We start from the raw sequence: 24,073 nt of genomic DNA, 5'->3' as shown, positions 1-24,073 counted from the left end.
AAGGCTGTTGAAGGAGCAGTTACCTGTTCTTCATTTTGGAGGGAATATCCAAATGTGCCAGGACCACTGACTTAGAAATTTCGTGCAGGCACTGAGTGCTTCAGCTGTCATTAGATTTATTTGCAGTCCTTGTACGCAGCTAAAGTATGGGTCAACAGCCGCATAACTGCTACTTGTGTTTTTCATATCTTTTCAGTATGACGTCGTTAGCAAAATACTTCCTGTGGCATGATAAGATGATCTATGTTCCCATGAAATAAATTGTACCACAGAGGCTATGAAATGATTGAACTCCAGGATAAAATGAAAATGTTTAGCTCTTGTATCTGACACATGAAAGAAAACTGCTTCTGGTATATTCTCTGTTTACAATGATAGAGAAAACAATTTGTATCAGAGAAGAAGCTCTATCCCTAGTGCCAGGAGTCATGCCACCAGTAAGCTACCACATCTGGAATAGCAGTCTTAATTAGAGTTCCTCTATGATTAAGCTGTAGCCAACATGGTGAGTTAATTGGAGATGGAGTATGAATAGTATCCTCACAATTTTCAGTACTGACTGGATCTCTCATTCCTGCAATTATGTCAAGTATACAAAACAAGCAATATCACTTCGAATTTAGTCTTTTGGTAGGAAAGGGAAGCTTCGTTTTATCTTTCTTATCTTAATAGACCTTATTTCATAATACGTTAGGGAGCCAATGTTCTCCTATTCTAATTCTTTAGTCAGGGACTGGGAAAATGAAGATGGCATGAGTTAAGGTCCCACTGGGCCTAATTTGAGAGGGACTCAGGGAAAACCCAATTTACTGTCTTATTTCTATAAGGCAGCACACTGATTCCTGGAATATTCTGGCATTCAGGAGCCCTAAAAATTAATTCACAATGAAAAGGAAAGATTTGCCCCACTTAAACTGTGTTACAGGAGTTCTGAGTCTTTGAAATAATTCAGGACTGGGAATTCAATAGGGCCTCATTCTTCTCTCTCTTGATGACTCAAGTCAGGTCTTAGTCACCAGATTTAATTTTGTTTTCCAGTTATACAAATCAAATAGGACCTCAGGGCAATGGCCCTATATTTAAATCCCTGTGTACCATGAGTTGATGAATAATCTATAAAATTCCTACTGGTTAGATCTTTCCAAGTAGCACACTGGACCTGTTGTATATCACAATACCTATGTTCGTTGTACCTCTGATGATTAACAGCCGCTGGCAGGACTCGGTCACAGAGTATTAATTCTATCCTGATTGAAATGAGAATTTTCTGATTTCACCCAGATTTTCACAATAACTGGCATCCCAGCCGACAGAAAACAGCTACAGTATTCATCAGAGATGTCAGCATTCTTTTCACCAACATGTGTAATGTTTTCTTTTCTTCAATAAAAATTAGCAAATTCTTGATAGCCTATTGGAAAAGTAATCTTAGAATAGTTTCAAAAACTCCCCTGGGTCATGATGGGTGATGGAAGTGGAGTGTGATGAATTTTGGCTTCCCCGTAAAGGTCACTGCTTTGATTAAGAGGATTACAATGTCTGAAAGCAAGACAGCATTAGTCTGTGAGACAAAGAAGAAGGTGCTCTTTCTTGGGGACAAGGAAACAAGCATTCATAATTATTGCCTTAAATTATCCTGAGTTAATTTGAGTCCTTCATAGATCTACCTTCCAGTTCCCATGTTCCCATGCCTTCCCAATCAGTGTTCTTTCTAACTTTAATTTAACAGATCCGTCAGGAATTTAAATTCAGTCTTGGGATCAAAGTTTGTTTTGAAGCCCTACAGCTGCAAGAGATAAAAGAGTCCTTTAGCACAGTCTTTGAAAGTCTCCAGCATTCATTCTATTCTTTGAGAAGAAAGTGTAGGAATTTGAGCTCTCTGAGCAAGCCATCTTTATTTGTAGTAACCAACTCACCCTCAGTCTTTGAATTTTTCATGTTCCTCATGCAGTTCTATGCAGGCACATAGTCTCAAATGCTGTTTCTGCACATTCTAGATGAGCACAGGTGGTATTTCTATTGTTAGACTTGCACTCGTAATACCATATGGATTTAAAAAGCCTCTGTCTCAACTAGTGTAGGACACCAAGTATATGTTCTGCCTATTGCCTGTGAGAGCTATTGCCAAATCACTTCAGTCTGGCAGATTCTTTGGTGCAAGTAAGAAAAACAGGCTCTAGCCAACCGAGTCTGATAAGGAATTCATTAAAGGATATTATAAAGCATTGGAAATCATCAAGTAACCTAGAGAGGCATACTCATGCTACATAGTCAAGATGAAGCCAGAAGTTTTACACAAGCTTTATTTAGTGAAGTCATCACTGCTAACTGCAATAAATGCTAGACTGCTCCAAACACTCCCATAACTGCTTTAATCACTACTTCCTAAGGCAGTTGCTCTGGACATCTTCTTTGCTATTGCATCAACAGCTTAAGATTCGAAATCTGGGTTGGTACAACGGATTCCTTAAGCTTATAGGATGCACCCACTCTCTTCTGCATGGGCACTGAGAAAGGCAAGACCTGAGTCTTGCAGGTTCTCCAGTTAAAGCTCTGCTTGGGTAATTCTCAAACATTCGATAAGGAGTTCATAAACAGGGCAATGCAATGAAAGCCAAATCAACTGGCTCACTGTATTAAAGTATTTTAATATAAAAATGTGCCGTGTCTTTCAGAGAAAAAGAAAGCAGGAAAAACACAACTTACTCCTAGGCAGCTGCTGGGGAATTAGGGTCAGTTTTAGATTTATGCCCTTTTGTATTCATCACTTTGTAACCTCATAAAATCGGCCGTTCACAAGCTATTGAACAGGCTTGCCATTTACCTTAGGCAGCATTATAGTATTTTGTCAATTTCAGTACAAATTCTATACCTATGACTTACAGAATGGTGTGAACAGACTTGCACTGATATGTGGCCTCTCAAAGTCATACCAGTGATTCACTGTAGAGGTTGGGAAGATTCTAAGCTGATACAAATCATTCAAATAGTCCTTATGAAATTTTTGGATATTAAAAAAAAACTTTGTAAAAGTAAAAATTGAATAATTACAGTCAGAATTATGGAGGGGGTCAAAATATGTATTCATTGTACTCCCTCGGGGATCAGATTTTCATTTCTGCCCTCGGGAACTTCCTGCCATTCAGGATGCTGATGATCTGGATTTTCTTTTAACTTTTTTTTCACATCAGCCCTCTTCCTACTCACATCCCCACTTAAGGCCACAATTTCTATGGTGTCAAGGTTTGCCATTAATTGAGGCAAATCTTTGCTAGTGAAAATCAGAAGATAGAAGAATCCATGGTATCTTCAAAACTGGGTCTCGAGGAACAAAAAGTAACTTCTAACAGGGTGTTCCAGTTGGGCAATAACTTGGAAGACCAGTGATGGGCATAATTTGATGTTTATTTCTCAGCTCTGGAGGTAGTACTTAACATAAGGATAAATCTATTTTAGACTAAACCAACAGATTTATAAATTAAAATCCAGCCATAGAAACAGAACATATTTTTCCATGTGTTCAGGGTACAGTACTGCATTCAGGGTATGGAAGTCGTGTTTGTTTTATTAGTTCATTGCTTATAGGAAATTTGTGTTACTACAGTTGTTATTAATACATATTATTTCAGAAAATCCTGCATTCCCAACCATAAGCAGGAGAGATGTGTTTAAAGGCACTAGATTGGTAGTGTCACAAAATCAGAAATGATGATTCTGTTTAAAAACAATGTTTCATAGATTTTTCGAATATATCTGACCCACATTTTTTTGTCTGTTACCGTCTTTCATTTTAAGATGCCCTGTCTCCCTGCACATTTTACTAGATACTATACAGTATTTTATTATGATGATGAGACTGTTTCTATGCTTTCAGAATGATTAAAATTGTCATCCATAAAGCATGGTCATTTCTACTGAAAAGATACTTTGATTGTCTCAATATGTTAATTGTTCAGAAAAAAAATGCATGAAATGTGAACCAACAGGATTTTACTTTTTTATTAACAAACAACTAAATAAGACCACTTTTTTAAAATGTTGGGCACATAAGACATTCACATAGTGCATTGATAATTCAGTAGTATTTTTGGCTATCTTTTTATATGGATTCACAATATTTATTTCAATTTTAATCAAATAACACATTCATATGAATTCATAAAAACACCAGTTTCCTCCCTCAGTCCTTCCTAACCATAGTCCTGCTTTCTAATAGAAGCAGATTCTGTTCTGGATTATTTTCATGGATTTATAACTCAAAAAAATTTCAAAATAATAATCAAAAACACCTGATTACTTTTCTACAATTTTGAGGAAGTAAATTATATGTTCTCAAAGCTCTAAAAAATTTAGAATACTTTAGGAGGAACTTGGGTGCCTCAGTTGGTTAAGGTTCTTGATCTCAGGATTATGAGTTCAAGTCCTGCATCAAGCTCCACACTGGGTGTGAGGCCTGCTTAAAAAAAAAAAAAAAAAAAAAAGGAAAAAAAAAGAATGCACAGTACCTTTGAAAATATATTCTAAATCAGTTCTGAACAGAGATTCTGAATATTCTAAAATACATAATCAGTGATATTGGTCAGTGATTTTCATGCTAATCAATATAGACAGAAACATAATTCAAGGTTTACCTATTTATGACTGGTTATTTTACACCCTGAAATTTTCAGTTTTCTACTCTTACCTATTTAATTCAATTGTGAAGCATAAGAATAGAGTACAAACATATAAATACATAAGATCAATATGTTAGTGCCTTAGGTGTTAATAAAAATTTTTGCTTACATTAGAGGTAAGAAAGTAAAGGTCATCTGTATTCTACAAACATAATAAAGTCAATAAAATTTACATGAAGGATTATTGGAGGGATTAATAATTAATTAATATTTAAAGCACTTAAAAGAGTTCTTGTCAAAGTAAGAACTAATGATAGAGACAAAGGGAGATAGGCATGGGGGAGAACAAATGAGTTCCAAAATTAGCTAATTAAATATTGGGTGTTAACTAGAGTTACTATCAGGGGAAAGGAGAAAGAAAGATCAAAACTTGTTCAACTATTTTAAAAAAATACTTCATTTTTAATAGAGAAGTAATAGCAGTATAGAAAGTCAAGATGATGGCTCTCTAGTCTTTTATAATTTATTGGAAAAGAGTCACCTAGCCTAATTCTCTTTGCCTCTGCAGAATTCATTCATCTCGTGCATTTTTCTCCACATTATGTGAATTCGTTTTGTTAAGACCAATTGACTATAAATTCCTGTAAGCAAGAGGATGTTTATTATTATTGTTGTTGTTTTATTTTGTTTCTCCATAGTCCTCAAGACCATGCTGAGCAAAAGTACTCAGTTGTTACATACTTAACAGGTATTTCCAGATTAGTGTCTCTCTAATAACTTAGAAATTAAATTTCGTTTTTCTGGGTTATTTTTATATAACATTAATTTGTTTTCTTTTACAAATTTATTCACCCCAAAATGTATGGCTAGTTAGTGTTTACTTGCCATTTGAAAAGCAATAGTACTTTATCTTCAATATGGCTTCTGGCAACAACTGTAGGATAAAATGTTATCTTGCACCCGGAATCATTGTATTTTCTTTTTGTAGATATGTAAATCCCTAATATAACATGTAATCCCTAATATGTAAATCCCTAATATAACAATTCTATAACAATTCAAATTTCATGTTCACATTCTATAAATATGGATTTTACTAATTGCCAAGCATAAAAGAAAAGATAAATATTTCTGGAGATTCTCTTGACTTCTATGTAGAATGAATTTCAGAAATGGAAGATGTTATTTTAATATCAGAAATTATCTCATATCATTTGCCGTTTAAAAAAATATGATGAAAGGTTTATCCATGGTCGCTCTCATAGACTGAAACATCTGTATGCTCTGTGCACAACAGGTGTCTAACAAGTGTTTTGAATGACTGTCAGTAGTGACTCTTAATGACTTCATAATGAAGTAATTATTCAAGTGCCATGTTAAAACTTTGTTTCTTAGAAATTACATAATGATGGTTTTCAGCTGACATATACAATTACGTACACTTTGGTAATATAAAATACATTCCATTTTAAAATATTATTTAATTTGAATAAAATTCACTAATTTAGAAACTTTCAGAATAGTATTATAACAAACAGTGAAAATAATTAAAATATGCCTAGCCATGAAACAATAAAGTCTTATCAAAAGTGTTCAAGTAAAAGATGACAATGAAATGAATGATTAGTTTTCAAAGTGGCGACATCTGCTCTGTGAATAATCCAAGAAATGCTTTCCAATTTCCATGCATCAGTTCTTCTATTCAAAAGAGGGAATTTCTCAAAAGAGACATATGGGACCAAACGAAATGTAGGGTTCTGTGAAATTGGAATTTTAAAACGCATCTCTTATTTATACCCTGCTTACTTAAAAACGAGATTTGCAGCATATCCAATGGATACATCCTCAAAAAGCTGCCTTCATAAATCATTCTTTTTCCTTTTATTTTATTTTTTCCTTCTTCTTCTGGTAAAAGTTGATACCATAAATGTCCAAAAGATGCCAGAGCTCTGCATTCATTTGCTTTAGATGAAATAATAGCTCCAATTCACATGAATGTAATTTTCTATTCATTGCCCAAAAGTTGTATTTGTAGCATTGACGAAAAGTCTGGATATGAATATTGAAATAGCCCTGATTCATAAAATAAATACAAGTTAATTGCTCTAAATATGTATATGTATTAATGTAATTTGCCCAAGTGAATGGCATACAGAAATGATAATTTGGAGGTTTTAAAATATTGTGTTAGACACACAACCTACATCAAGAAATGGCTCTTGACACACCTTGTCCAATTCCAGTTAAATAAAAGTAGCTGCAACAGAACATTTAAAACAACTGTTTTTGAGTTGGATATTTAAAACTAACTAAATGGTAATTTAAAAAGCTGTTTATAACATCAAACAATTTTAAAGTGAAATGAGATTATTACCATCCACGATGTACACTGAAAATTTCAGTTTCAAGGGAGAAAATAAAGGCAAAGAGAGGCTAAGGTTTAATGCACACTATGTAACTTTTTGATGGGTAGAATAATGACTAAAATATCATTTGTCTCACTTGTCAAATAATACTTCTTCAGCCACTGAAAACACTTTAGAAATCTTGTTGTGGGTTCCTGTTTTTTGTGGGGAGGAAACTCAGCCATCTACTACAGTGACATGGGTGCAACATGATATTCTTAACAAAACTGATGTTTTAAAGAAATAGTCAAAGCAATAAAAAGGGTTTGTTTTTTTTGTTTTGTTTTTAAGTCCCTCTTCTTATTTGCTTTGGAAGAAAAGGCGAGGTGGGGGAAAGGCTATACTACCTCTTCCTCTCGGTGTATGAAAATGTTTTAATTGAGGTAAAATTATACAACATAAAATTTGTCATTTTATCTGTATAATTCAGTGACATTAGTTACATTAACAATGTTGTACAATTGTCAGCACAATCTTTTTACCAAAAGATTTTCATCACCGCAAACAGAAATTGTGTAGCTAATATGCAATAATGTTGCATTCACTCTTTCCTTACCCCCTGGTAAATTCTAATCTATTTTTTTTAAGATTTTATTTATTTATTTATTTGACAGAGAGAGATCACAAGGAGGCAGAGAGGCAGGCAGAGGGAGGGGGAAGCAGGTTCCCCACTGAGCGGAGAGGCCAATGTGGAGCTGGATCCCAGGACCCTGAGATCATGACTTGAGCTGAAGGCAGAGGCTTAACCCACTGAGCCACCCAGGCGCCCCTCTAATCTATTTTTTATCTCATTGAACATGATTATTTTAGATATTCCATTTAAGTGGAATCATACAATATTTGTCTTTTTGGGGGGGTTCTGGCTTATTTCAGTTATATATTTTCAAGGTTTATTCGTGCTGTGACATGTATCAGGACTTCATTTTATTTTTATGAGTCAATGATATTCATTTATATGTATACCATAATTAGTATATATATTCATCTATGGATGGATAGTTGGGTTGTTTGCATCTTTTGGCTATTGTCTCAGCTTTCTTTTGTATTTAGATAATTAATAGACGGTGAGATTGCTTATTTTAGTGTAGCATTAATTTTTGTTTGTTTGTTGGTTAATCAGACATTTGAAAACAAAACAATTTCAGATATGATAATTATCAGCATAAAAACAAAAGCCAGAATTAGAGCTTTAAATTCTTTAAAAATTTTTATCTTTGGTATACAATTTGTTTGGTATACAATTTTGTTTGTTTGTTTGTTTTTAACCAGAATGCATGGTTGACTATTGTATTTTTTTGTTTTAAAAGCTTTCTCTTTTTCTTTGAACATTAATATAATCATTTAGTAATGAACATACATTTTCTATACTGAGTTAATGAAAATATTTCTTTAATATAAAAAACCTAGAAAGGAGTATTCATACTAATGCCAAAAATGAAAGCTAGATTATTGACTACTACTTGTGGGAGAAAGTTCATTCAAATACCATTGAAAGGAGAACATGGAAAAATTAAATTCAGCTTAAACTTTCTGGCCACACTATTTGTTTTAGTGCAAATTATTTTAATTATCTTCTACCATGAAAGTTCTATTTTAAGGGGAATAAAAAAGAAAACAATTCTAAAGCATCAAAAAAATCCCAACTTGCTCTTAATTTGCTACACACAAAATAATAGTATTTGTTTTTCTATTAACATATTAAATGTGTTTGGGGAAAAGGGGAAATAATTGTTGTATTAAAGTATGGAATTTTAACATTTTTCCAGATGAATTCAAGTTCTTTATGAAAAGGCTACCCATGAATTATTTCCTCAACACATCTACCATAATGCATTTGTGGACAATGGATTCTAATTTTCAGCGCCGCTATGAGCAACTGGAGAACAGCATGAAGCAACTATTCCTAAAGGCGCAGAAAATTGTACACAAGCTCTTTAGCCTTAGCAAGAGGTGTCATAAACAACCCCTCATCAGCTTGCCAAGACAAAGGTAAGACATTTGTGGCCTATAGACAACAAAGGATATTGTTTTGACAGTGAGCTTTGTTTATTTTCTGAATGCAGCTATGGTAATATACATAGCATGGTGTTTTCTTTTAAGTCTCAGAATAACAAATTGTATTTTCCAAAGCAGTAACCCAATGGAGAGCCCATGTACTGACACTTCCTTGTTTTTCATTTTCTTTTATTTTCAGAATTAAGAAATCATTCTGTTTCATGTGGTAGTTAACTAATAATTGTATTACAGTGAACAGAAAAACACAAACCCTACAGCTATATTGTAAGCATAGGGAGTAAGCAGGATCATGCAGTGAAATTTCTCAATATATAATTTTCAAATAAAAGAATTTAAATTCATTTTCTTTGAGCTGTGCTCAAAGTACATGAATAAACATGAATAACCCTCATTCTACATGAATCTCTGAAAATTGCTGGAAAAACTTGTACTAATTTATATGAATAATGATAAATTTGTACAAGTTTTTCCAGCAATTTTATTTGCACAAATTTAATATTTAATATTTGTGTCTGAGCTAATTTTGTGAAGCAGTTTTTGGATTTTGCAACAATTGCTTTGAGAAGTTGTATTTATTTATTTGAAGTCAGATTTTTAAAAAACACAGCAAAATATAAAGCTAAGGGAAATATAGGAAAATATTACCAAACTTTTATCTGTGTTAGTATCTCTGTTACATAATGCTTGAATTTTTGATTTGATGCTTAATTATGAGAAGAAATCTATTATTATAGATTTTTTCACTGAAAAAAACACCTGAAAGTCTATACATCTTTTAAAATTTCAATTTCAAAATAGATCATTGGCATCATTTTTGTAACTCAGTGGTGTTTAGAATACTCAAAATTTATGAAATATCACCTCTTAAGAACATTTTTATTGTCACAAAAGCAACCTAGTACCAATTAGAAATCCTTCCCCATACTAGCACACCCAGCCAGGGGATATTTGTCTAATCGACTATTTGTCCCAATAATTTGCCTATTTTTGACATTTCATATAAATAGAGTCATATAGTACACGGTCTTTTATGGCTGGCTTCTGTTATGTAGTGTAGTGCCTTCAGGTTTATCTGTATTGTAGAGTGTATCAGCAGTGTGGGTACATCATATTTGCATTATCTATTAATTCTTTGATAGATGTTTGGGTTGTTTCCACTTTCGGTCTAGTAAGAATAATGCTATGAGCATTCATGTACATTTTTTTAAAGAGGACATGGTTGTTTATATTTTTGGGTATATACCTAAGAGTGAAATTGATGTCATAAGATAACTTTATATTTAAGATTTTGAGGTGATGCCAAAATGTTTTCAAAGGTGGTTGCACCATTTTATATTTCCACCAGCCATGAGTGACAGTTCCAAACATTCAACATCCTCACTAATACTACTTTTTTTGTTTTGTTTTGTTTTTGTTTTTAAACAAAACAAATACAGCTAGAGCAGGATATAAACATCTGAAGTTCAGGAGAAATTTGAACTACTGGAATGGCAATTATCAGTGCATGTAAAATTGTGAGATCGGAATATAATACGGGGTGCCTAGCAGCACAGATGATTAAGCCTCTGACTCTTGGTTTCTGCTTAGGTTGTGATCTCAGGATCATGAGATGGAGCCCTTCCCATTACTTTTATTTTAAAGTGGGATGCAGCCCAGGGCAGTCTACTTCCAAATCTCTTTTCCTCCCTCTTGTGCTCTCTCTCCCTCTCTGTCTCTAAAATAAATAAACCTTAAAAAAAAAAAAAAAGGAAAATACATAGAATTTGAAGATATGTTTAAGGGGTGAGGGGAGAAATGGAAACTGGAAATGAGCGGATAGTGGGATAAAATATATCATGATAGCTACATTAATTCTAGTAAAAATAAATAAAACTTAAACATACAACGATGTCATGAAAGTACAGGATTTGTAAGAAAAGTATGAAAATATGAAACAATCCAAGTTGGATCTATACAGAATAAATAAGCAGAGTAAAATAAAGATGACAAAAAAAGAATAAAAGAAAGATACATTATTTGGTACTAAATGAAAAATAAATGGAACTAAATTTAATAAACTGTAGAAATAAATATTTGTTTTCTAATACTTTTAACCTAAGTAAGCCAGAGATCACCAGAGACTTCCCTTAACTTTCTCTTTTTTTAATTAAGCATAATTCCTATGTTGGCTATCACTCACTACACACACACAAAATGCAGACTTCTTGCTAGATTAAAGATTTTATTGAATTAGAGTTTCTTTCCATCACAATTCTTCTTTTACTAGGAATGTGGGATTTATTTCTGTTTTGCTTTTTTCCCCCAATTTTAATAGAATGTTATAAAATGACATTAGGGAACAATAACAACAACAAACTAGGTACTACAATCTGTTAGTAGGATACAATGAAAAAAAAAGGTTGGATATTTGTGAAGTATGTTTTCAAAATTTTCTGAAAGAAGTAGATTAGCGATACCTGTGACTCACTTCCATTTGAGTTTTTATTTTTGGTCCTTCCTTTACGGAATTTTTCTCAGCTTTCTCTTGACTTCATCACACCCTTAGTATTGTCTAAAATGTGGAACAATAAGGAAAACCAAACAAAATGAGACCTGCAAAATGAACCTCAATGAGTAAGATGATTTCTTGACACTTTCTCTATAAAGACATGTAGGCTGAAGTTTTTCTTTCTAGAGCATAGTGTAATTCATCCTTGAAATAAAGCAGGATACTCACTCAGATTAATCTCACCAAGTTTATACTGTCATCACTGCTACTTTCATGAATTTATGTGACATTAAAATCCCCATTCTTTTTTTTTAAATTTTTTAAATTTTTTAATAAACGTATAATGTATTTTTATCCCCGTGGTACAGGTCTGTGAATTGCCAGGTTTACACACTTCACAGCACTCACCATAGCACATACTCTCCCCAATGTCCATAACCCCACTCCCCCTCTCCCAACTCCACCTCCCCCCAGCAACCCCCAGTTTGTTTTGTGAGATTAAGAGTCACTTATGGTTTGTCTCCCTCCCAATCCCATCTTGTTTCATTTATTCTTCTCCTACCCCCTAACCCCCGTGTTGCATCTCCATGTCCTCATATCAGGGAGATCATATGATAGTTGTCTTTCTCCAATTGACTTATTTCACTAAGCATGATACGCTCTAGTTCCATCCACATCGTCGCAAATGGCAAGATTTCATTTCTTTTGATGGCTGCATAGTATTCCATTGTGTATATATACCACCTCTTCTTTATCCATTCATCTGTTGATGGACATCTAGGTTCTTTCCATAGTCTGGCTATTGTAGACATTGCTGCTATAAACATTCGGGTGTACATGCCCCTTAGGATCACTACGTTTGTATCTTTAGGGTAAATACCCAGTAGTAGCAATTGCTGGGTCATAGGGTAGTTCTATTTTCAACACTTTGAGGTACCTTCATGCTGTTTTCCACAGTGGTTGCACCAGCTTGCATTCCCACCAACAGTGGAGGAGGGTTCCCCTTTCTCCGCATCCTCGCCAGCATCTGTCATTTCCTGACTTGTTAATTTTAGCCATTCTGACTGGTGTGAGGTGATATCTCATTGTGGTTTTGATTTGTATTTCCCTGATGCCGAGTGATGTGGAGCACTTTTTCATGTGTCTGTTGGCCATCTGGATGTCTTCTTTGCAGAAATGTCTGTTCATGTCCTCTGCCCATTTCTTGATTGGATTATTTGTTCTTTGGGTGTTGAGTTTGCTAAGTTCCTTATAGATTTTGGACACTAGCCCTTTATCTGATATGTTGTTTGCAAATATCTTCTCTCATTCTGTCAGTTGTCTTTTGGTTTTGTTAATGTTTCCTTTGCTGTGCAAAAGCTTTTGATCTTGATGAAATCCCAATAGTTCACTTTTGCCCTTGCTTCCCTTGCCTTTGGCGATGTTCCTAGGAAGAAATTGCTGCGGCTGAGGTCGAAGAGGTTGCTGCCTGTGTTCTTCTCAAGGATTTTGATGGATCCCTTTCTCACATCGAGGTCCTTCATCCATTTTGAGTCTATTTTCGTGTGTGGTGTAAGGAAATGGTCCAATTTCATTTTTCTGCATGTCCAATTTTCCCAGCACCATTTATTGAAGAGGCTATCTTTTTTGCATTGGACATTCTTTCCTGCTTTGTCGAAGATTAGTTGACCATAGAGTTGAGGGTCGATTTCTGGGCTCTCTATTCTGTTCCATTGATCTATGTGTCTGTTTTTGTGCCAGTACCATGCTGTCTTGATGACGACAGCTTTGTAATAGAGCTTGAAGTCCAGAATTGTGATGCCACCAACTTTGGCTTTCTTTTTCAATATTCCTTTGGCTATTCGAGGTCTTTTCTGGTTCCATATAAATTTTAGGATTATTTATTCCATTTCTTTGAAAAATGGATGGTATTTTGATAGGGATTGCATTAAATGTGTAGATTGCTTTAGGTAGCACAGACATTTTCACAATATTTATTCTTCCAATCCAGGAGCTTGGAACATTTTTCCATTTGTTTGTGTCTTCCTCAATTTCTTTCATGAGTACTTTATAGTTTTCTACGTATAGATTCTTAGCCTCTTTGGTTAGGTTTATTCCTAGGTATCTTATAGTTTTGGGCACAATTGTAAATGGGATTGACTCCTTAATTTCTCTTTCTTCTGTCTTGTTGTTGGTGTACAGAAATGCAACTGATTTCTGTGCATTGATTTTATATCCTGACACTTTACTGAATTCCTGTACAAGTTCTAGCAGTTTTGGAGTGGAGTCTTTTGGGTTTTCCACATATAGTATCATATCATCTGTGAAGAGTGATAGTTGGACTTCTTCTTTGCCGATTTGGATGCCTTTAATTTCCTTTTGTTGTCTGATTGCTGAGGCTAGGACTTCTAGTACTATGTTGAATAGCAGTGGTGATAATGGATATCCCTGCCGTGTTCCTGACCTTAGCAAAAAAGCTTTCAGTTTTTCTCCATTGAGAATGATATTTGTGGTGGGTTTTTCATAGATGGCTTTGATAATATTGAGGTATGTGCCCTCTATCCCTACAATTTGAAGAGTTTTGATCAGGAAGGGATGCTGTACTTTGTCAAATGCTTTTTCAGCATCTATTGAGAGTATCATATGGTTCTTGTTCTTTCTTTTATTAATGTGTTGTAGCACATTGATTGATTTGTGGATATTGAACCAACCTTGCAGCCCTGGAATAAATCCCACTTGGTCATGGTGAATAATCCTTTTAATGTACTGTTGAATCCTATTGACTAGTATTTTGGTGAGAATTTTTGTATCTGTGTTCATCAAGGATATTGGTCTGTAGTTCTCTTTTTTGGTGGGATCCTTGTCTGGTTTTGTGAAATCCCCATTCTTATTTGAATAAATTGTGAAGCCTGTGGTAATCTACCTTCTTAGAGGTAGTAAACTTTTGCTGCTATTCTAAAACTTTTGAGATAAGGAACAATGACATATTCCCTTCATTAAAGGAAAATGATTAAAGCAATTATTAAAAATATTCATACATAATCCCTACAAAAAAAACTCAACTCCATTATTTTGTGCTGTTATATGTTCTTCACAGAATAGCCAAGGATACTTAGAAATAATACATTGAAGGAATGTGGGTAAAAGTTTAACAACCAACTTTCCAGGGGGGATAAAAAACCTAATTTATAGGATTTGCCAATTCTTGTGATATGCATAATTGGCTCTCCTGAGCCAATATATGCAGGTAGCAGCAAACCACTAAGCATTGATTAAAATATTTTTATGAAATTATCTCTTCTTCATTAATAGTGGAAGATGAGATATGATAAAATCCCTTCTCTAACATCACAGGGTAAAATAAGTTTAGATCTATGTTATTCTTATCTGAGAACTATGTCATGCACTTCCTATATATGCTCAATAGTGGCGTTTAACAAATTGGCATGTGGACTGTAACTGGACTGCCACCTCATTTTGTATCAGTCCCTAAGGAAAGACTGCTCCTTACATTTCAAATTGTTAAAAAAAATCAAAAGTAGAAAGGCATTTTTTGGTTGATGAGAACTGTATGCAACTAACATTTTGATATCCATATGTAAAGAAACACACTCATTCATTTACATAATATCTATGGCTACTTTCCAACTATAATGGCAGAACTAGCTAGTTGCCACATAGTTATATGGTCCTGAAACCCTACAGCATTTGTTGTCTGGTTCCTTATAGAACAAACGTTTGCTGACATATGTTCTAACATTTACTCTATCTTTAAAAGTGTTATTGAGTGTTTTAAAAGTATTTAATCCATATATCATTGAAATCTTTAATGTTATGAATACATGCTGTGCTAAATACAGGATATTGTAACTTTAGTTTTCATCACATGGAGTGCAAACCAGATTGAATCCTGAATCGTGAGTGTTCATCAAATAATATTGAATATTTTACTAATAATTTCTCTAGTGTATATATGTATGTATGTACACACATATATAATATCCATTATAGATATATATAATGTATTATATATAATATAGATGGGATATAAATACATGTATATATGCGTATGTTTCTTTATTAGTCACCAGTGGCTTTTATATAATATACATACAAATATATAAATATATACAAAATATATATAAATATATACATTATGTATACACATATGTATGTATTTTGAACTAATATAACAGCCATAGGAGTAGTCTAAAACCCTATAGATCAAAATGATTTTAATTCAAATGCCATTTCAAATTGATACACAAATATGGAGTTTGGATTATTTCATAAAATCAGTCAACATTCCATTTTTCCCTCCCTCTACTCCTGATCTCTAATTCTAGTACAATTCAGAATGATACTATGATCATGAACTAAGGGGAAGAACAAGAAACAAAAACAAAAATGAACACTTGAGAAACGAAAATGAGTGTAAAGATTTAAGAGTGTCTTTGGGTAAGAGAGGATAAAATAAGTCTGGATAGCTGAAATGAACTATAACTGTTAATGTGTTTGGGAAGGATTGACCTGACCACTGGAACACTCTGAAAATATGAGATTCAGGCAGATTATAGAAAATCTGAATGTTTGGTTATTTGCTGGAGTTCCTAGACATAGCTCTCAAATCCAAGGATAACAAGTGCTCAATAAATATTTGATAAATGCTCTGTGATTTGTTTTCTAATATTTTAGTTCAACTTCTAGAATCATAGGACAATGAGTTGCCATTTTATATAAAATGTTTCCAAGTCTATATAAATGGATCACCTGTTACAATATGCATATCATGTTCTGTTTGTTTTGCCATTAAGCAGGTGAATTCCTTCCCTCATTCTTTCAAATGGAATGAAACAGTGTATTAGTTAGCTGTCCTAACAAAATACCCAGAGGTAGTGGCTTGTAAGTAGTTCACAATTCTGGCGGCTAGATGTCCCAGTCAAGGTGCCAACATGGTAGGGCTCTGGTAAAGGCTTTCCCTCTTCAGCACTGCAAACTGCTAATTTCTAGGTATGTCTTCAAATCATGGAGCAATGAGATATCTCTTTGGAGTTTTATTTATAAGAATAATAATCCCATGGAGTGCCTTGGGTGGCTCAATTGGTTAAGTACCTGTCTTCAGCTCAGGTCATGATCCCAAGGTCCTGGGATCAAGCCCCAGATGGGGCTCCCTGCTCAGTGGGAGGCATGCTTCTCCCTCCTTCCTGCTGATGCTTTCTGTTGTTATCTTTGTCATTCTCTCTCCTAAATAAATAAATAAATAAATAAATAAATAAAATCTTAAAAAAAAATTACTAATCCCATTCACAATGACTCTATCCTGATGACTGAAACATCTCCCAAAGTCCCCAACTCATAATACCATCATCTGGGGGGTTAAGATTTCAACATGCGAATTTTGAGAGAACACAAACATTCAGACCATAGCTGAAAGGGCCTGTCTCTACCTATCAGTAAGACCTTGGGATATGGGTGTGAGAGGGGTAGCTAACCATCTCTTTTGCAGAAATCCTGTCTGTGGTGGATGACAGTGAAGCTGGCATGTAGACTCAATCTGGGACAGAGAATTCAATTATCATTCAAACCCTTATTTCCACTTGACCCTTAAATCTAGTACATTTCAGTCTCTGAGACTTTGTTATACAACTTTTTTTATTTCTAAATGCAATATGACTCTTTCTGCCCCATATGTGTCACCAAGTATTTACAACTCTGTAACACATGCAAGGAAAATAGAAATTTCAATATTTTCAAAGTGAAAATGAGAATGGTATTTATATCTGACATGCAGGAATAATGTGCAAAAATCCTTTAAATCATATTTGTTTTTATCTTCAATACCTTTTCATCTTTTTGCAGCCTGTTTTATTTCCCTTTCTCCTTTGCTGTATATCCAGACATTTTTTTCTTTTAACCCTCCCTCTTTATTGACCTTCATTTGTTCAATATAATCCCTCTTTACTGAAATCTTTCTATATTTTTGTTATGCAGAGTGATTTGGTATTCTTAGGAAATCAATTTACAACTTCTTGCTAATCTATAGTACCTCCTCACATTCGGCCAGCTTTCTTTCTTAATGCATTAGAGGATTGCCTATAACAGATTTTTTTTTTCTTTTTTTTTCATACTTTCAATAATATGTGGTATCTGATTTATCCTTGCAATGATATTCTGTTATATCATAAACTAATTTAAATTGGTTCCCTTCACTTATAATAATAGGGGAAATTTTGAATAGATATAAAATCTAATAAAAACCTGGATCCATTTTGAATATGTCCTGAAAGCAATAAAAATGAAGTATAAAAATGTGATTTGTCCATGGTAATAAATATCTTCTAGCTGCCATAAAGTTTATTTGAGATAGAGAAGTACTTCAAACTCTAATGCTATAAATATGTATGGTTTTCTCTTTATTTTTACAGTTAGTTTTGTCAAAGTCCATGTGTTATTACAGTATGTAGATGATCTTCCAATGCACCATTATTATATAATGTTATTGTTACACAATGTGTAACATTAACACAATGTTGAGAAAGACATTTTGAGAGAATATTGGCCCAGGAACGAGGACAATGAAAAAGTATAAGTTGTTGCCAAGTTTTAATGGTGCATTACAAAACTAATAAAAAAACTAATAAATACAGAACATTAAAAGCAACAATATAAGGTAAATATAGCTATTAAACATTGATGAAAAATCAAATTTTACTTGGCACAGGAACCAAATGGAAATATGTGAAGATAAACTGCAGCTTCCTAATTTATGAACAGTAGAATTATAGAAGTGAAAATAATTTTAATTCGTTACAGGACATTTCAATAAGTAATTTCATTCTTTCAAGAAAAGCAGACAGGGATTACAATCCTTATCTTGTATTAAAATATATAATCTGGGGGAAAAAAGATTTTGTTGTTTCTCTAATAATGAAGAGAGACAAAATTTGGTGAGATAAAATAATTCATATATGATGTTACAGTTATTCCTAGATAGCGTAGATTAAACATGCTTAGAAAAGACATTTATACATAAGTAGCATTTGCTAGCTTGGACAAGAATAATTATCAGATTATAGGTACTATACCTTGACTAAAAAGAGGAAAGGCTGAGTGGAAGTGTATTTCATTGAGGTCATTTTAATGACTTTTATTTCAATCTTGAAGAGTCACACTATACAATGAGTTAAGAAAAATCCTTTCTTGTTTGGGAAATATGGAGTTGAGAGCTCACTACTCCTCCTACTTACTTTCCACAATGTTTGTGGCTATTTAAGCTCAAATTACAGCCATGCACTACTCTACCTCATCTCCCAGTCCCCAGCTAGTAACTTGACTCATAGTTTCCTTTTAGTTGTGAGATGTGCACAACAGCTTGAACACTTACTCCAAAAAGCCTATATTTGCTAAAAATTAAGACTAATTACTTTATAGTAGATGAACAAAATTCTGTTTTAAAATGTTGTTTAATCAAATAACTCTTTTCTCTATATTGTTTTAAATGGCATTTATCATAAAATTTATTTCATAGTCATTTACTTTTTTCTGTTTCTGATTTTTTTCTGATTTTCTTATCATATTCAATAATCAATTTGAACTAAGTTTTTAAAAATGTATATTTTCAAGTGTCTTGGTGACTTCAAATATGTAATGAAAACCATGATTTTAAACTAGGCATTGATAATGGTGATACAGAATTTAAAGAATTAGTTGGTATCAAGAATCAATGAATTCTGTAATATTTAAGGAATGGATCTGTAATGTAAGTCCTTAAGTTGGCCAATTACTTGTAGTTGATCTTAGACTACAAAATTTTGACAGTCAAACATATCATTACAAAAATTAGATAATAGCAAATTTAGTTACACAGTGCTTCCTGAGATCGCAATCCATTGCAGGTATGTCAAGAGAAACATCCCAGGTCCTTGCACTGGTCTTTGGAGAAAGAAAACAACAATGATGTAAGAACACTTAACCAAATTCATTATTTCAATTACATTATTCACAGTATACCAATATACTGGTTCAGACAACACCCTTCCCAAGTTAACAATGCTTAAAATAGGAGGAGAATCAGAATTAAAAGTCTTTATAATTTTCTTAGGGCAATTTTCATTTTTACTTACATGTTTTATCCTATCACCATTCCCCCTTTATCCTCAAAAGAAGAAAAGCAAAATTGAGTGGCAAAGTGTTCCTACTTCCTAGTATCAGATATGATATCCAGGTGACATGTACATAAAACATTTTGCTGCTATATATGCCTTCAGTGTAGCTTTTCTGTCATCTTAATAGCAAATCCTGTAGCTCAAACTTCTATGACTTTGACCAGCAGATGTCAAACTACTTGGTCTCAGGACCCCCTTATACTCTTAAAAAATATGGAAAAATTCAAAGAGTCTTTGTGTATGAGAGAGAGAAATCCCTGTATATATATGTATATCTACATGTATGTATATATACACATATGTACACATACTTATATATGCATATACATATACGTGCACATATTTACTATAGTAAAAATTGAAATAGAAATTTTAAAAAAGTATTTGTTAATATAATTACAAAGAACAGTAAGTATGATCATTGCATGTTAATATATATAACATTTAAATCTGAGTGATCTCTGCAGAATTGTTTAACATTTGACTTAAGAGAGGATAGCTAAATTTTCATGGCTGTGTCTCTGTGCAATTGGTTGCAAATTGTAATTTTGTAATCTCACACAGATGTATTGGAGCAGTGAGTATTGTAATAGCTTTTTCAGATAATTGTGGATATTACTCTTTATACTGCACCAAAAATTCAACAAGTGATAGATTTTTAAAAAGTTATATGTAACTTGGAATCTAAAACAATATGATTAACATTTTGACATCTCTTACATCAAATTATTTTGTCTATCTTGAACTTTAAAATGGATCTTTAACCATGCATATGAAATCATATGTCAGTCATTTGGAAAATATTGATGCACTCCGTTTGAAGATCTTCCAAATGTTGACAACATATCATTATAAAATAACACAAAACTTCGCTCCTTAATATCCTCATTGCGTTCATGAGAAAAGTCTTTATTTATTGGAAGCCGTCACTCTCACTGTTGCAGTTACAAGTTTTCCAAATATCTCATTTCCTCTTGAAAACTATACTTTTAACACTGATATTAAATATGCCAATGGTTTGTCTAGAAGTGATAGGTTTGTTTCTTTCAGTTTTGACAACGGATCTGCCAACTATCCGAGTCTGGATAAACCAGTTTGTCAATTCCTCTTTTAAGTAAAAATGGTTTGCCATGAAACAAGTGCTTACCTCAGCTTGCAACTGAAACAATTGCACAGGTGTTTTGCCTCAAGGCAACCACTATAGTTCAGTGTGTGGCACAAGTGCTTTATTCATATTCCCATTTTGTTCTGACATATGGATTTGTACTGAAAATTGAGACACAATAACCTTTTTTATACTGCTTCACCAGGAACATTTTTAACTGAAACTTGCTTTCTTTCTGTTCTTCAAGTATGTGGCTGAAAATGCTATATGCCTACTAGCACAGCCATTTTGGTTCCATGGCTTTGCTTCAGGCTAAGTCTCCAGCAACAGTTTTGCTTTTCGCATCAATGCAAATGTCAACACAATGCCAAAGAAAAATAATCTCTTAGATTTCTGTGAACTAGTTTTCACCTTATGTACCCTCTGATAGGATCTTGCCTCCACTTCCTTGCTTCCCACATACCCACACCGAGATCTAGGTGAACCAACCCAATAATGTTGCCCTAGATCAATTTCAACACCTCTAAAGGACCTAATAGACTCCAGACAAATTGGGGGGCTATCATAGGGATTATCTGTCTTCGTCCTTTCCTTTCTCTTTGTCTTCTTCCTTTCCTTCTCTTTCTTCACTAACACAGCCCCTGGTTTTAGCAGAACTCATGCTATACCACGCCCCCTGGGTTTTCTTGAACCAAGGGTGGGTAATTCTAGTCAAACAGAAGTGGAAGGAATACATGAAACTTCTAAACTGTATTCTTAAAGGAAGAGGAATGGATGCCATCTACTTATTTTCTTCCCCCTGGATAAAATGAAAATGTGATGGGTTGGAATTTAAAGTGATGACATGAAGAAACTCATTAAGGATAATAAGACCCAGGGGTGCCTGGTGGCTCAGTAGGTTAAGTTTCTGCCTTTGGCTCAGGTCATGATCTCAGGGTCCTGGGATCAAGTCCTGCATCAGGCTCTCTGCTCAGCAGGGAGCCTGTTTCCCCCACCCCCTTGCCTATTTGTGAAGAAAAGAAAAGAAAGATAGTAAAACCCAATCTTTTTGAAGCTACCAAATCAGTCCTGAACTGTTGATGTTTGTACTGTTATTGAGAGAGGAATAAAACTGCATTTTTTTTGAGCCAGTATTATCTGACTTATGTTACTGCAGCCAAACTTGCATCCTAATAACAAAAGGACTTTACTGAATGGCCTCCAAGTCCTTTAATATTGTGGAATCTGTGATTTAATTAAAAATGACATTTATATGATTAATACAAGGGGGTTTTGCTGAGAACAATTTTATATGAAACTGTAGGAAAAAGGCAGGATATTAATTTTCCTTACATTTCTATGTTACAAAAGAATTTTTTGTATAATTTTTTGTGCTTCAGCTACTCCATGATAAGTCCCAGGCACATGCTAAGGAATAATTAGCAGTATATTTACAGAATTTAATATTTAGATATCGTCAATGTGTGATTGAGAAATGTAAAATATATATATAATAAATATATATTTTATATATATGTTTAAATATTTATATATATTTAAATAAATAAATGTAAAATGGAGATAATAATTATAAAGTACTCAACACATGGGAGTGATTAAATAATTATTATTTAACTTTCCAAAACTGAAGACACTATTTCTTTTGTGTAGGTGTTTCTATTATATTAACAAGTTTTCTTCAAAATGTACTTTCATATGTTTCATAGTCAAAATAAAATTAGTCATAAAGATAATAACATAAACACTATAAGAAACACATTCATTTTTACTTGTACAGAATAACACATAGTATCCTGGATTCTGATTCAGGGAATCCAGGGATAGAAGTTTTCAGAGGAAAGAAAAAAGAAAAAAAAAAAAAAAGAGAGAGAGCGAGAGGGTGGGCGTGTCCCACCTTCTTCTTGGTATGGGGCCACGTCTACACAAATTTCCAAATTGGAAAATTTGTCTTTTCCTTCATGCTGCCTTTTTTTTTTTAATTGTTTCATGTTTTTATTTAAAGTCCAGTTAGTTAACATACAGTGTAATAGTAATTGCAGGTACAGAATCTAGGGATTCATCACTCAGCATTTGACACCCTGGGCTCATCGCAAGTAGTCCCTCCTTAATGCCCATCACCCATTTAGTCCATCCCCCACCCACTTCCCGTCCAGCAACCTTCAGTTTGTTCTCTCTCGTTGAGTCTCTTATGTTTTTCCTCCCTCTCTTTTTTCCCCTTCCCTTACGCTCATCTGCTTTGTTTCTTGAATTCCACATATGAGTGAAATCATACAGTATTTGTCTTTCTCTGACTGACTGACTTTGCTTAGCATAATACACTCTAGCTCCATCTGCATCATTGCAAGTCAGGTCACGTCCTCCTAATTCTTGGTGTAGCTTATACTTCGTCTCTCATGGCTCTAACATGCCCCTATCTTTTCACTAATATTCTTACTTTGATCTTCAGCTAATGCTCTTTCAATTTATTAGATTTGGATAAATGTTAGCTGAAAATAACTATTTTAAAACTAAGTCAGATTTAGACATAAAAATTATTTGTTCCTTTTAAATCAGTTACTTTCTAGCCATCTCAGAATCCCCACTTGGACCATTTTAGACAGAGTTTAAAAAAATACATTAAAATGAAAATCTGTTTTTTGTTTTTTGTTTTTTGTTTTTTCTCTCATGTATAAAAGATTATGTGGAACAATCAAAGATCTTGTCACCTTGATATTTTGTTGAGTGTATGCTGTCTGCAACCCACAACTTTGGAATGAGGTCCATATTCAAGGCTTTAGATAGCTGCTTTTGAAAATATTAACAAAATCAAGGGTCTTCGCTCCTCTTGGAAATTCTGTGAACTTAAATGCGTAGGTGCGTTAGTATGTGTATGAGAATAGGTGCAAACAGGTCAGCAGCTCATTACATTAAGTAAAAATCTTACACTGTTGTCTTTCTTTGACTTTAATTAGTTTATTCTCTCATCTGAGGAAAAGGAAGTCAAGAAACAAAGAAAATAGTCTTGAGTGAGATTTATTCCTCTTTGTTTTCCATGTTGTTCACTTTGCAAATGTCATTTCGGTACCTCCTACTCTATTTTCTTGACATTACAACACTTTCCTAAGAAAGATTAAGAATGTCATTCCCAACACGGTTTTCCCCTGTGGTAACTCAATGGAGTTGCTAGCTCAAATAATCAGATTTTTGAACAGTAACAATGTAGACAGCTATATTGAGAGAGGACTTTTAACACTTAACACTAACCTGTTTGAAAGAAAAAGAGTTCTGTCAGGAAAATCGTGGAAATAAAGTCATAAGAT

The 24,073-nt window shown here is 33.7% G+C and overlaps 1 protein-coding gene across 3 annotated transcripts in view; it reads left to right on the top strand.

Annotated features, from left to right (window-relative positions):
• BRINP3 (BMP/retinoic acid inducible neural specific 3) overlaps window positions 1-24,073 on the top strand; it is a 399,003-nt gene that overhangs the window by 317,830 nt on the left and 57,100 nt on the right. For all 3 annotated transcript variants that reach the window (XM_045983654.1, XM_045983655.1, XM_045983653.1), the window contains exon 7: window positions 8,788-9,010. In XM_045983654.1, the coding sequence (XP_045839610.1) occupies window positions 8,788-9,010 (223 nt within the window). The remainder of the gene's footprint in view (window positions 1-8,787; window positions 9,011-24,073) is intronic.

This window comes from Meles meles, chromosome 17 (genome assembly GCF_922984935.1).
Source record: "Meles meles chromosome 17, mMelMel3.1 paternal haplotype, whole genome shotgun sequence".
NCBI lineage: Eukaryota > Metazoa > Chordata > Mammalia > Carnivora > Mustelidae > Meles > Meles meles.
Note: the sequence above shows the minus strand (reverse complement) of the source record. Positions and strands in the feature narration are given on the sequence as shown.